The sequence below is a fragment of the Perognathus longimembris genome, chromosome 10 (assembly GCF_023159225.1).
Source record: "Perognathus longimembris pacificus isolate PPM17 chromosome 10, ASM2315922v1, whole genome shotgun sequence".
Taxonomy (NCBI): Eukaryota; Metazoa; Chordata; class Mammalia; order Rodentia; family Heteromyidae; genus Perognathus; species Perognathus longimembris.
This window is the reverse complement of record NC_063170.1, coordinates 38210874-38226219: the sequence shown is the minus strand read 5'-3', so window position 1 is coordinate 38226219 and position 15346 is coordinate 38210874. Positions and strand designations below refer to the sequence as shown.

The window sequence follows — 15346 nt, the reverse complement described above, 5'->3', positions numbered from 1 at the left end:
CTTTATACAGTAATCAGGCTGTTAAAACCAGCCTTTTTCTCCACCGTGTTTGGCAGATAGTTGCCAGATATTTATTACATTGAGTATATGTCCTTATCTGTGATGTAGCTCAGTGGTGACACTGCCAACATGCATGAGACATTGAGTAAGATTTCTACGAGGCAAGCACTCTACCACTAGGCCATATTTCCAGCCTTTGAGTAAGATTTCTAACAACACAAAATAAAATTTAAACCACGTACTAGTGGCTCACATTGTAATCCTAGCTACTTCAGAGCAAGATATTGACTGGGAAGATCACAGTTTGAATCCAGTTCAAGCAAAAGGTTAATGAGATTCCATTCCAACCAGTAAATGGGTACAATGGTACACATCTGTCATCCTAGCTGTGTGGGAGGCTAAGATCAGGCTCTAGGCTAGCCCCAGCAAAAATGTTTAAGAAATCTATAAGCAGAAAAGGCTGGATGTGGCAGAGTAGACCTGTCTTCCCAGTGCTGTCTAGCTAAACAATGAGTTTAAAGCTTACCAAGTTCAAACCCTACTATGCCCCTCACCCCCAAAAAATGTAGACCTGGGTGGGTATTATGTTGGTAACATAGCTTATAAGGAGGTCAGCTTGTAGTATATTACAAGACTCTGTCTTGGGAGTGGAGGAAGTATATACTATTCTCTCTACTCGGTCTTTTTGGCCAGGTCCCTTCCTTCTCTTAATTCTGAGTGTTGAAAGCTTTTCCATTAGCTCTTGCTTTTTTGGATGTCCTCACCATCACTGCCACAAAGAAAGAACTCAACTACTCTCAGAATTTTAACTGTTTCATTTGTAGATACTTCACTTTATTTTTTCATGTTCAATCTTCTAAATATATTTATGACATTGTGCTTTGTGTATTATGTTTATTTTATGCTTTTCTTTATACTAAAATGTTACAAAATTTGGTTTTATAAGATGGTTTATAGAATAGGACCTGTTGGCCAAATTCAAGAGCCAGAACTATTTCTTCTCTACTTAATCATAGAATGATCCTGTCTTATTCCATTGCTTGATTTTACCCTGATTATATAATATATTTCTTATTTTACTAAGTTTATTTGCATTTAGTTTTTTAAAACTTTTATCTATTGACTTTTTATTTTTTGCTAGTACTAGGGTATGAACTTCAGGCCTCAGGCTGGCTCATCTTGCTTATTCAGCTGGTGCTTTAGCACTTGAGCCACAAATCTAGCCCAGCTTTTTCCTAGTACTTTTGGAAATAAGAATCTTGCAAACTTCTCTGCTCCTACTGGTTTTGTTATCCTCATTTGAATTTCAGCCTCCTGAATAACTGGAATTACAGGTCACTGGCTACTGAACCATCAGCTCTCTTGAAAAATTCTTTCTTTAAATCTTGGGTGTAACCAAGAAAGACACTTAAGTTCCGTCCAATTGTAGCTATAGAACTATTTTGGCATTATATTACCTCATTGCATGTTCATTCATTAGTAAAGAAATACAATATAGCCAGGTGCTGGTGGTTAATTCCTCTTGGAAGGCTGAGATTTGAGGATCTCAGTTCAAAGCCACCCTATGCAGAAAAGCTCATGAGACCCACTCTTATCTCCACCAAAAATCTGGAGGTGGAGGTATGGCACAAGATAAAGAGTACCAGCCTTGAGCAGGAAAGCAAAACAAAAATACTTAAGAGCTCAATACAGGCACCAAAAGAAAAATGTAATAAAGACTTCTAAACAGTCCATAATTTATCTTTGGGTAGTTTTGTGTTCACTTTTTTAAATATTTAGAGTTTTTAACCCTATTGTAAAGTGGGGTCTGATTTTTACCTTTATTATGCTCTGTATAAAGGTGGCTTTTCTACCTTAAATATAAGGTGATACTTTTATAGTTGATAAAAAGAGCTAAATCGGGCTGGGAATATGGCCTAGTGGCAAGAGCACTTGCCTCCTACACATGAAGCTCTTGGTTCGATTCCCCAGCACCACATATATGGAAAACAGCCAGAAGGGGTGCTGTGGCTCAGGTGGCAGAGTGCTAGCCTTGAGCAGGAAGAAGCCAGGGACAGTGCTCAGGCCCTGAGTCCAAGGCCCAGGACTGGCCAAAAAAAAAAAAAAAAAAAAAAAGAGCTAAATCTTATTGGACCACTACATCATTTAAAAAGGATAATTTTGTTTGATAACTTAAGTGTATTTTATTGGCAGAAAGCTTAAAATTATTTTTCAATTGTTGCCTGATTTGATTTGGTCTACATATAAATTAGTGCTTCAAAAGATTTATTAAAATACTTTATGTAAAATATTTCAATTTTATTTTCTTTCTTCTTGTTGCAGGAGCTAGAGTTAATGCCAAAGACAGCAAATGGTTGACACCTTTACACAGAGCAGTTGCATCTTGTAGTGAGGTATGACATTTCTTATAGTAAATTTATTGAATATAAAAAGTACAATAGCTTTTGTGAGTCCATATTCAAATTCTGTATTTTCAGAAGGAAAAAACTTGAAATATTCAGAATTTCATTTCAGAATTTGTATAAACAAGCTTATTGTACCTGTTTCATTTTGTGTGAAAATCTCTTAAGGAGTATGAAGTAAACGAGTAGAAGCCCTTATTTCTGTCCGTCTATATAAGATAAATTATTTTTCTTACAGTTCTCAATGAGGCTTTCTCTACTGGTTCACAGTAGCTTACTGCCAAGGCTTTGATGACTGTGATCAGGTCATCATCTTATTTTAAAATAGTTAATAACAAGTTTCAAAAAAAATAACTTCTTTTTACCAGTTGGATATGTAAAACTTGTTTACAGCCCCATATATATTTGTTCAACAGCATAACTTATTTTTAGAGAACATTCATTATTCCAAAATATTTTTATGTCTCATCTAGTAGTCCTCATGATATGTATTTGTGATAGGTATTTTGAAGCAAGTAGAATCAATACCACTCCCCATTAAATAGCAGTGATGGGCAAAATTCCTGGACTGTCTTTTCTTTCTGCCATTTTTCTGCTTTGTAAAGTACATTATTAAGAGTACCTCTTTCACCTAAATAAATAAATAAATATACATATATATTTTATTTATCTATTTGGGGGGGACAGTCTTGGGGCTTGGGACTCAGGACCTGAGCACTGTCCCTGGCTTCTTTTTGCTCAAGGCTAGCACTCTACTTCTTGAGCCACAGCGCCACTTCCGGCTATTTTTGTTATGTTGTGCTGAGGAATCGAACCCAGGGCTTCATGCATACAAGGCAAGCACTCTCCTGCTAAGCCACATTCCAGGCCCACTATATTTTTTTTTATTGTACAAAATAATGGGTTTCTTGATTTAAAATTGTTTATTTAGGTGCTTAATTTCAGGGCCTGATGGTTCATGCATGTAATCCTAGCTACTCAGGTGCCTGAGATCTGAGGATCACAAGTACAAAGCCAGCCTGGGCAGAAATGTCCATGAGATTCTTATTTCCAGTTTACCACTTAAAAAAGCTGGAAGTAGAGCTGTGGCACAAAGTAAAGCGGTAGAGCACTAACCTTCAGCATAAGAGGTCAGAGACAGTGCCTGAGACCTGAGTTCAAGCCCCACAACTGACAAAGAATGAAAAAATATACATTGTATTCATAAACTGCTTGTTAATGGCAACTCCTTTCTTTGTATAACTATTTAGATTTTTTAAGTTAAAAATACCACTGATGAGGGGGTGGGGGGAGAGGGGAATGAGGGAGGAGGTAACAAACAGTACAAGAAATGTATCCAATGCCTAATGTATGAAACTGTAACCTCTCTGTAATTCAGTTTGATAATAAAAAAAATACCCTGATGATAAAAATATAATTAACATTTTATAAATATTTCTCCATTTTATCTTTAGGGCGTATACATACCACTTCTGTCATATCTCATTAGGTGTAGTCAGATTGTGGTGCTATAAAAGTCTGGAATTATTACAGCATTTTCAGCTTCAATCAGTTTGCTTAATTTTGTTTCCATCTCTTATAGATATTTTTGTTCCTCTGTTGTAAATTTATGTAAAATATATCTGGTTAGGAAATTGTCTCGAACAACAACATTGAAAGAAGTTTACTTCCTATAGTTTTTTTTACTCTCTGTTCTATAACTTTGCAGATTAGTACTAAAAATACGTTTTAGTACTGTTTTTCTCTCCTGTATAATTTATGCAAATACCTGTGCTTTCTTATGCACACAGAACAAACACAATTTTGTGTATTCTATTTTATTATTTGGTAGTAAAATATTTTACACACCTTCATCCATCAGACTTTTTTACTTAATCTTCTTTCCTTCCTCCCTCCCTCCTTTCCTTCCTTCCTTTCCTTCTTTTCTTCCTTCTTTCTTCTTCATTTTTTTCTGGTCAGTTCTAGGGCTCTATCTCTGGGCTTGGACATTGTCCTTGAGCTCCTTTTTACTTAAGGCTAGCACTTTACCATTTGAGCCACAGCACCACTTCTGGCTTTTTCTTTGATTAATTGGAGACAAATATCTCACAGGCTTTCCTGCTCGGGCTGGCTCCAAACCTCATTTAAAGGTCCTAGTAGCTAGGATTATAGGTGTGAGCCATGGGGTGCCTGGCCTCACTTCTTAAATGGTGAATGTCATTCAATATTAGTTTAACGGAGATAAATTCAAAATATCCAATTGCGTTTTTTTCTTCCACATACACTGTATAATTATTTCATAATTCATTGAAGGAATCCCGGTAACTTGGGCATTGAATCTGCCTTCAGTATTTTGTTATTATAGCCTTTTCATTTTCAAAGAAATATTACATTCATTGTTAACTCATTCCTTTTCATTACCGAGTAGTATCATTATACAAATACATGTCAGTTTGTGTATTCATTTCTTATTAATAGACATTTACTTTTCCATTTTTTTTGACAGTACCAGAATTTGAATCAGGGCCAGCCACATGCTTGCTAGGTTGGTGCTCTCCCACTTGAGCCACTTCTCTATCCTTGTTTTTTGCTGGTTGATTGGAGATGTAATCACTCAAGTCTTTTCTGCTTTTCTGGCTTTGAACTGTAATCTTCTAGATCTCAGCCTTCTGAGTAGCTATGGTCTGGTGGCATGAGCCACCAGAGCCATCTGTTCCTGCTGAGGAGCATCCAGGATAGATCTGTTTTTATTTTTCTTGAGTAAATACCTAGAATGGAATTATGAAATCACAGGCGTCCACATATCTTTGATTAACTGCCTGACTTCTTTATATATAGTCAGTAGGTTGCTCTAGGTATCTTTTTCTCCTTTTACCACCCCTTTTAAATCCTTGTGCTCTTTCCCGTATCTCAAATGATTGTGATTACTTTTTGTTTTAAAGGGGTAAAATGCTTTGATGATTTAGGAGTATATGGTTTACTATTTCTTGGTATTTTATATATTTGTAGCTAGTACTTTGTAACACTCTTCATATATGTTAGTTCATTGTAACTTATAGAAAACTTGAGGGGCTGGGGATATGGCCTAGTGGCAAGAGTGCTTGCCTTGTATACATGAGGCCCTGGGTTCAATTCCCCAGCACCACATATACAGAAAAATGGCCAGAAGTGGCACTGTGGCTCAAGTGGCAGAGTGCTAGCCTTGAGCAAAAAGAAGCCAGGGACAGTGCTCAGGCCCTGAGTCCAAGCCCCAGGACTGGCCAAAAATTTAAAAATTTAAAAAAAAGAAAACTTGAAAAAAACAAGTGATATTCCTTCTCCCTGGCTTTACAGATTATAAGAACCCCAAAGGTCAAGTTTTATAAGACTTCAGTAGTATGTTTTGTAAACAAGAGAACTGAAGGTAGAATTCTGTTCTGGTCTTTTTTATTTTCAATTACATTTAACGTAGAGAAAAAAATTGCTAGATTCTGTTTGTGATATTGCTTAATGTTGGTGATGTGCTGCATTCTTTGGGATCCTGCCATTATTGTTGGTTCACTTTACCACTGTGGTGTTGAGGTTTTTTTAATACTTCTGATAGATAAATCTCCTTGGTCACTAAACTCTTGCCTTAACTCTTAACTAGTGTTTCAGCCAAAGGCTGTAGATTTCTGTTTTTACATAATCCCATTTTAAAGCAGCAAATCTCCTTAAACTTGTTCAACATATAAGTATTTTAGGCCTTTGCTTGTCAGGCAGGTGCTTTACCACTTGAGTCACAGCCTCATTCTTGTATTTCAAATAGGGAAAGAATGACTGTTTCATCATTGTGCATCTTTTTATGTCTATAAATAGTTTTTGTTTTTGTTTTTGTTTTTTTTGGCCAGTCCTGGGGCTTGGACTCAGGGCCTGAGCACTGTCCCTGGCTTCTTCTTGCTCAAGGCTAGCACTCTGCCACTTGAGCCACAGCGCCACTTCTGGCCATTTTCTGTGTATGTGGTGCTGGGGAATCGAACCTAGGGCCTCATGTATACGAGACAAGCACTCTTGCCACTAGGCCATATCCCCAGCCCCTATGAATAGTATTTTAATTCAAAATATTTTGTGTTCTTGAGTGAATTCCTACTTAGGGCAACCTGCCAGAATTTTTAAATTTCCTTTTTAAATTTCCTTTTTAAATTTCCTTTATAACCATTTTTGTAAATAATTTTTAAAGCCATTAACTCAATTGTCTTATTTATCTTGGGTACTTTAGGAAGCAGTTCAGGTACTTTTGAAACATTCTGCAGATGTGAATGCTCGAGACAAAAATTGGCAAACTCCTTTACACATAGCTGCGGCTAATAAAGCTGTGAAGTGTGCGGAAGCCTTGGTGCCTCTCCTGAGCAATGTAAATGTATCTGACCGAGCAGGAAGAACTGCATTACATCATGCTGCTTTCAGTGGACACACTGAGGTGGGTGCATTCAGTTACACAGAGCTTGCCTTATTAATGAGCTTGCCTTTTTTTGGCCATTTACTCCATAGCAAAAGCAAGCATAACTATTTTGCTTATTTTCATCAGATTTTGCCTTTAATGAACCATCTTTTTTCCTGACAAATCTTTCAAATTTAGAGATTCATTTAGTACATGCTACCTATACACTTGAATTCCAGAGTTAACCTAGAATGATGAAGAATTTGGCCAATGTTATAAACAACATGAAAAGGATATTGTATCACTGTAAAAAGAATCTAGGGAGAATGAAGTTTTACTATTCTCTTGGAAGGATAGTAGCAGAGAAGGGTAATTTAAAAATAATTTTGTCTGCCTGGATTTGCCCATGGCCCATCTGGATCATAATCCTTCTTGCATATATATGGAACCATAGATGTGCATCATGAAGGCCATCATTTTGGTTGAGATAGGAATCTTGCTGATTTTTTGCCAAGGCTGGCTTTGAACTATAGTCCTCACAATCTCCCCTACCCAAATAGCTGGGATTACAAACATGAACCATCACATTTGACTAAAAAGTCCATTTTCATACAATTTACTATAATCAGCATTTAGTCAGTAGAACTCTGATAACAGATTTGTCAATTTAATAAGAATATTAGTATTTCCAGAGTATATTAATATCAGGCTGGGAATATGGCTTAGCGGTAGAGTGCTTGCCTTGCATGCACGAAGCCCTGGGTTCAATTCCTCAGTACCACATACTCAGAAAAATCTGGAGGTGGTGCTGTGGCTCAAGAGGTAGAGTGCTAGCCTTGTGCAAAAAGAAGCCAGGGACAGTGCTCAGGCCCTGAGTCCAAGCCCCAGGAATAGCAAAAAACAAAACGAAACAACAACCAAAGTATATTAGTATCTTTCAAATTATAACCTCTACTAGTTGAACCAAAGATAAATGAACATTTGAGACTAACTTAACCAGTAATTTTTTTTTGTAGCTGTATGTTAGTTTTTGAGAAGAGATTATCCCCATGTTCATCTCAAAATCGGGGTCATGTTACCCTGCTACCTCTACTAAATAGCTAAGACTGCAGGTATTCTCCTCAATAATTGACACCTAGTCCTTTCTTTCCTTTTTCTTTTTTTTTTAAACAAACATAGAATCTCAAAGAGATAATTGACACTCTTAGCACTTTATGGCACAGAGTTAATGGCCTCAGTGTTCTTTTCATGGTACTACTCTGATTTTCCAACATGAGAATTCTTGTCTAATTGTACTTAATGTCACAAGAGGAAGTCTAAAGTGTCCTTCGATGGAGAAAGAATTGTAAATACAGTTAGGTATTATTATTATTATCATTATTTGGTAGATTATGCAGCAACCTTCAGCCTTATATTGTAGGGATTACATTTGTGCTTGAAGTAAATTTAGGAAATTTTTAGAATGAGACGGGACTTTGCATTCAAATAATACTTTGAGCTATGAGTAGGAATTTTATTTTATTTTACCTTTTATTTTTCCCTTTTTCTTGTTTCCTTTCTACAAATGCAAAAATTAAGTACCAGAGAAACTGCTATGAGTACCCAGGTCATATCTATGAACAGTTCTGCTTACTATTTACTTTCATTACAGATGGTCAAATTGCTCTTGTCCAGAGGTGCCAATATTAATGCTTTTGACAAGAAAGATAGGCGTGCTATCCATTGGGCAGCATATATGGGTATGTACTTTTTAAATTTACTTTTTTTTTTTTTTTTTTTTGGCCAGTCCTGGGCCTTGGACTCAGGGCCTGAGCACTGTCCCTGGCTTCTTCCCGCTCAAGGCTAGCACTCTGCCACTTGAGCCACAGCGCCCCTTCTGGCCGTTTTCTGTATATGTGGTGCTGGGGAATCGAACCTAGGGCCTCATGTATCCGAGGCAGGCACTCTTGCCACTAGGCTATATCCCCAAGCCCTTAAATTTACTTTTTGACATCTGGATTTAAGAAAAGCTGTACATTTTAGTTCTTACCAGTTTATAACATTTTTTTAGTGTAGTGAAAAGTTATATTGTGTTTGAGTTTGCTACTTTGTGGAACCAACTTGGCATTGGGAGGTTTTCTATGACAAAAGTATATTGGATTCACTTTATCTAAAAGCTGATTGGAACTACTTCATTTTTACTTTAAAAAATATCTTTAAGGGGCTGGGAATATGGCCTAGTGGCAAGAGTGCTTGCCTTGTATACATGAAGCCATATACATGAAGCCCTGGGTTCGATTCCCCAGCACCACATATATAGAAAATGGCCAGAAGTGGCGCTGTGGCTCAAGTGGTGAAGTGCTAGCCTTGAGCAAGAAGAAGCCAGGGACAGTGCTCAGGCCCTGAGTTCAAGCCCAGGACTGGCAAAAACAAAAACAAAAAAAAAAAAAACTTTAAGTAGAAAATTGATTACCTTTAATTTTTGTGTTATATACAATGAATTCTTGACTGCATACTCACCTTTTTCCTCTTCTTTTGTCTATCCGCTCCCCTTGGTCTCTTCTCCACACCCCCCACCCCTTACTTGTACACATTTCCTGGTGCTGATTTTGTTGAGCTTTGACTTAGTCTTTCTAAAAGATTACACTATTTGAGCTCTCTATAGAGTCTGTTATACTCAGAGATACCTCAGACTTGGTGCTAACTAGGATGTTTAATTTAGGATTAGTATTTCCTAAAGGTGTTCATTCTCATATCCATCTTTGTTTTTACTGGAATGTTAAGATATAAATTATAAAGATATATTAATAAGTCTATTATTTTGGATACCATATTACAGTAGTAATTTGAAAGAAATTGAATTTTAAAGGCTTTTTTTTTTTTTTTTGGTTGGTCCTGGAGCTGAACTCTGGGCCTAGGCACTGTCCCTGACAAGGCTAGTGCTTTACCACTTGAGCCACAGCACTACTTCCAGTTTTCTGGTAGTTAATTGGAGATAAGAATCTCATGGACTTTGCTGCCTGGGCTGGCTTTGAACTACAATCCTCAGATCTCAGATCTTAGCTTCCTGAGTAGCTAGGATTACAGGGGTGAGTCACCGACACACAACCTTTAAAGGCATTTTTGCTGTAAAATAAGTGTTTTTGAAAAATCTTACGATTGTACTTGAAAACTTACCTAACTTGCGAGAAAAACAGGCCTAGGATATACCCCCTAAAAAACCTGTCTATCTTTATGATCAGAACATTAATGAAACCATTAATTGGTGATTAAGATAACTTGAAGAGCAATAGAGGCAAATCAGTCTGTATTAGAAATTTTTAAAGTACACAGAAACAGTAGCATAGAAATGTTCTATGCAAGCCAGGCACCAGAGGGGTTCATGACTAATCCTAGCTATTCAAGATGTTGAGACATGGTCGACATGGTCAGAAAAATCCCTAAGACTTTATATCCAATTAACTAGTAAAAAGGCATCTCAAGAGATAGGATACTAGCTTTGAGGAGGAGAAAGCTCAGCAAGAGAACAAAGTCCTGATCTCAAGCCCCAGTACCAGTACAGAAAACAAAAACTAAATGCTTTATTGTACAAAGACCAGGTAGATGAAAATGGATAATTAACATGGAAGAGAGGATCTGCCATGAGCTTTTCAAGTCCTATAATGCTGGGATTGTGCCTTTGGAAGGAAACCCTCTTTTGGGAGGGACAATTTGAGTTTGAACTGGTACCTTAAACTGGAATTTGAAGTCAAAGCCTCCAGCCTGCTACGCAGGCACTCTGCCAGGGATACACCTCCAGCCCTTTTTTGTGCTAATTATTTTTTGTTTGTTTGTTTGTTTGTTGCTTGCCTGCATGCATGCATGCATGCCTGCCTGCCAGTACTGGAGTTTGAACTCCAAGGCCTCCTGGACTTGGTGGACTTTCTTGTTCATGGCTTGCACTGAGCCACTCCTCCATGTAGCCTGTCTTTTTTATTTTTGCTAGTCAATTGGAGATATGGAATCTTAGGGACCATGATCCTTCAGGTGTCAGCATCCTGAGTCTTGCATGTATGCCTGGACTGGCCTGGAACTGCAGTCTTCCAATCTTAGCCTTCCCAAGAAGCTAGCATTAGGAGCTATGAGCTACCAGCATCTGGCTGAACAATTCACTTTTGAAGTTTGTTAAAAAAGAATTCTAGACTGGAGATTTTCAGTGGTAGAAAACTTGCTTAACATGTGCAAGACTGGCTGGATTCAGTATCAGGACCACAAAAGAGAGAGTACGGGAAAGAACCCTTCCTTTGCAGCTGTGCAGCTCAGGACTTGTTCTCCTGCAAAAAGTTATAATTTTGTGCTTCTGCGATCTTGATTCCTTTGTCTAAGAAAAGGTTACATATGAATTGGGATGTCTTCTGTGATACTGGAATGATTTTGAGATTTACTAGTCATACTACCTGATTACAGAGACATCTAGTTAGCTACTCCAATAGGCATAGATTATAGTTTTGTCAGTTTTGTCTCCATTTCATCTAGTTAGCTACTCCAACAGGCATAGATTATGGTTTTGTCAGTTTTGTCTCCATTTCTGCCCCCCTCCCCACCCCTTCATATTTTATGTAAAAATAAGAGAAGATGAAAGCCAGGTGCTAATGGCTCATGCCTGTAATAATGACTACTCAGGAAGCTGAGGTCTTAGGATCATGGTTCAAAGATAGCCCAGGAAGGAAAGTCAAGGATGTTTTTATCTCTAATTAACTACCCAGAAAGCCAGTAGTGGCTAGAGTTAGAGTTCTGGCTAGTGTTAGAGTTCTGGGACTAGTCTTGAGCATAAAAGCTTAGGGATAGTACCCAGGTCCTGTGTTCAAGCTCCACCAATAGAAGATTATTAACTTTAAATAACCAGGGATCTAGCAGTGGTAGAGTACTTATCTAACATGTACAAAGCTGTGAGTTTAGTCCCCAGCCTGAGAACGAAAGAGAAGGAGAGGAGGACAAGGATTAAAACAACCTGTGGAGGTAGAACAGAAAATACTAGGCAAAAGGAAGATTATAGATCACAAGTAATTATTTAACAAAACAAGTGTGTTATTTTAAATTATTAGTTATCAAATTCTTAGTTATCTCTAATATTTACCAGTTATTCTTACATTTTCTATCCTTTCAATTTTAACATGATTTATTAGTTACTTTTATGCATTATGGACTTAATGTGTGTTTTGCCTTTCTTGAAAAGCTTTCAGGTTATATTTAACATTTTACATATTTTCTTCATTTTGTTTTTTTCCTCATAAATTTGTTTTCAGGTCATATAGAAGTAGTAAAATTACTAGTAGCACACGGAGCTGAAGTGACATGCAAGGACAAGAAATCTTACACACCTCTTCATGCAGCAGCCTCCAGTGGAATGATCAGTGTGGTCAAGTACCTTCTGGATCTTGGAGTTGATGTAGGTATATAATAGAACACTATGTTTTTGTTGATGGCAGAGTTATTTCAGGTTTAAAATATTATTTCATATAGTAAAAATTTTATCTTTTAACCAGATATTTATAGTTCTTTACCTAGTATATTGGTTTATGATCAAGATAAGTAGCCCAAGAATGTTAACAGTTAAAATAATTCTTTTTCATCACATTTCCCATTTTGTAACTGTTTACTAGTTCTGGGAGACAGCAGATCAGACATATGAGATGGATGACTATGTTCTTATTAGCTTTTTTATTCATTTATTTCCATTGTATTTTTTGTCAGTTTACATTGATTACAGAGAGGGGGATTTCATTGCTACATTTCCACACAATTTTTACAATATGTTCCAATTTATGGTGAATCTTATTACAAATAAGCCTGATAAGCATTAGAACTTTTTTTTTTTTTTTTTTTGCCAGTCCTGGGCCTTGGACTCAGGGCCTGAGCACTGTCCCTGGCTTCTTCCCGCTCAAGGCTAGCACTCTGCCACTTGAGCCACAGCGCCGCTTCTGGCCGTTTTCTGTGTATGTGGTGCTGGGGAATCGAACCTAGGGCCTCGTGTATCCGAGGCAGGCACTCTTGCCACTAGGCTATATCCCCAGCCCCAAGGTATAATTTTTTACCACATAAGATGCATGTAAACTTTAAAGTATTACACTGGATTTATTGGAAATGGAAAAGGATAGGGAAAGCCTGAGTTGCATATTATTGAGCACATTCTTTTGTCTCTTGATAGATTTCAACATGTAAAGCTGGAAAAAAATCTACAAATTTTTGACCAGTGATTTTTAATAGAAAAATATGTCATGCTTTGTTATTAAAACATACATGTTATTGAGTATATTCGATCTTCATTCTTGTTCTTTATTCATGATTCTTAAGAGTTAATTTATATGGTAAGTCTCTTTTCTAAGAGGCATTGAAAATGTTTTTATTTTCCTAGAATCATTTGATTGTGGTCCTTAGTACATATTGTATTTGTTTTTGGTTGTTTTTTTTTTTTTTTTAATGGTAACTGATATTTATTTCATCACCAGTGATTTACATTTGCTTCTGGGTTTCAGCAGCCCAAAGGTCATCTTAAATCCATAAGGAAATCCGGTCTCACAGATGATTTTCCACATTTTTGTAGATCTGGGAGTGAGATGTCACTGAAGCCCAGCCAACAATGAATATTTTTTATGTCTACATATTGTATTTGAATAATACTAAATATACACAGATGTTTTAGCACCAAGTGCTTCTGTTCATTATTTAAAAGAACTCTTGTTTGTTTATAAGTCTTGTCCGTGTTTTTGTCCCTTTTTCTTTCTCTCACTTTATTGATTGCAACAATGTGCTTCCTCAAATAGTTTTCAGAAATAATTGTTAGCAAGATTACTGTAAATTTATACTTTTTTATCCTTCCAATAGATGAATGAACCAAATGCCTATGGGAACACACCTCTTCATGTGGCCTGCTATAATGGACAAGATGTTGTTGTGAATGAGCTCATAGACTGTGGTGCTAATGTAAATCAAAAGAATGAAAAAGGATTCACTCCTTTGCACTTTGCCGCTGCATCAACACATGGAGCACTGTGTTTAGAACTTCTAGTTGGCCATGGAGCCGATGTCAATATGAAGGTATAGGATAATTAGAATCTATATTTTAAATATGTAACTATTTAAAACAGCATCCAAAGTGAATATAATTTTATAATAAAGAACTACTGATGAACTTTAAATGGAAAGGTAAATCTTTATGGTGAGCAAGAGAATATGTATGTGCACTTAATTCTGACTTAGATAAGGTTCTAGGATAGATGAAATTCCATTTTTATGGGATTCTAGAATCTAGCTAAAGAACCAGAACAATTGTCATCTCTGGGAGCTAGGATCAACAAGGAAAGGGACATGAGGAAATTTTATAGGGTAATGATAATCTTTTATATTTTGGCATTTGTACTTATATTAAGCATTTCTCGCAAGGTAGTATTTTAAAGATTTGAACATGGCTATGTAGTTACCTAACTCTTGAAATGTAATATCAGGTCTAGGGATTCACTTACAAAATTCTCAGACCAGTGGGCCTATTTGAAGCTAATTTCTCAATCAATCATGTATTTTATGTACAATAAAGGAATTTTTTAGCAAAGAGGTTAGTATTTAATGTCTTAATAGATTTGAAGGCAACAGACAGAAATAGATTTCATATAGAAATGGATTTCATTTAAGGAAAAGATTTCATGCTTTAATCTTGCCTAAGATGTGTGACATTTTGCAATTTGTATACATGTATTTTTGGTAGTGCTAAGGATCAATCGGGGTCTGATGCTCATTAGGCAGACATTTTACCACTTTAGCCAAGCCACGAGGCCCTTACATTAGAGGGTGTGTGTATGTGTACGTGTGTACTAGTTCTGGGCCTTGAACTCAGGGCCTGAGCACGATCCCTAAGCTTTTTGCTGAAGGTTAGTGCCCTAACGCTTGAACCACAGCTCCAACTCTGGATTTTTTTCTGGCTTAATGGGAGATGAAAGTTTCAGGGTCTTTCCTGCCAGAGCTGACTTTGAAACAAGGTCCTGGGATCTCAGCCTCCTGAGTAGCTAGGATTACAGGTGGCAAGCCACTGACATCTTGCCACACTAGTTATTTTTAAGTTAGGGTCTCACTTGATTCCTGGGTTGACCTACACTGCTGTCTTCCTATTTAAGCTTATCTATGTTTCAGTTTTACCCCACCATGCCAAGCCATTAGTCAAGATGGAGTCCCACAAACTTTTATGCCTCATCTGGTTTAGAACCTCAATCAACTCAATCTCTGCCTCCCAGTTAGCGGATTACAGGCCTAAACACCACTACATCTAGCCGAAAAGATAAATCTGTCCTCTTTTTTTTAATTGTTAATTTACTACCACGTTTCATTGAAATATATACCTCATATTGATTTCTAAGGTTCCTTCTATCTCTGAAATTATTATGCAAAAATTAGAGATGCTAATAAGTAATAATATGTATATTAATTCCTATTATTTGATTTGTCACATAAGTGTTTAGGTTGTTTAGCTGAGGGGCTATGTCTTTACCATTTTCCCTGTTTTGCTGTCCTTGTTTTATTCTCATTCTTGCTGCTTTTCTTCCTTCCTTGTTCTCCC

General features: G+C 36.9%; 1 protein-coding gene across 5 annotated transcripts in view; it reads left to right on the top strand.

The window, feature by feature from the left end:
• Ankrd28 (ankyrin repeat domain 28) overlaps nucleotides 1-15346 on the top strand; it is a 143523-nt gene that overhangs the window by 84976 nt on the left and 43201 nt on the right. For all 5 annotated transcript variants that reach the window (XM_048355909.1, XM_048355911.1, XM_048355910.1 and 2 more), the window contains 5 exons: nucleotides 2323-2393; nucleotides 6619-6819; nucleotides 8432-8519; nucleotides 12045-12187; nucleotides 13624-13836. In XM_048355909.1, the coding sequence (XP_048211866.1) occupies nucleotides 2323-2393; nucleotides 6619-6819; nucleotides 8432-8519; nucleotides 12045-12187; nucleotides 13624-13836 (716 nt within the window). The remainder of the gene's footprint in view (nucleotides 1-2322; nucleotides 2394-6618; nucleotides 6820-8431; nucleotides 8520-12044; nucleotides 12188-13623; nucleotides 13837-15346) is intronic.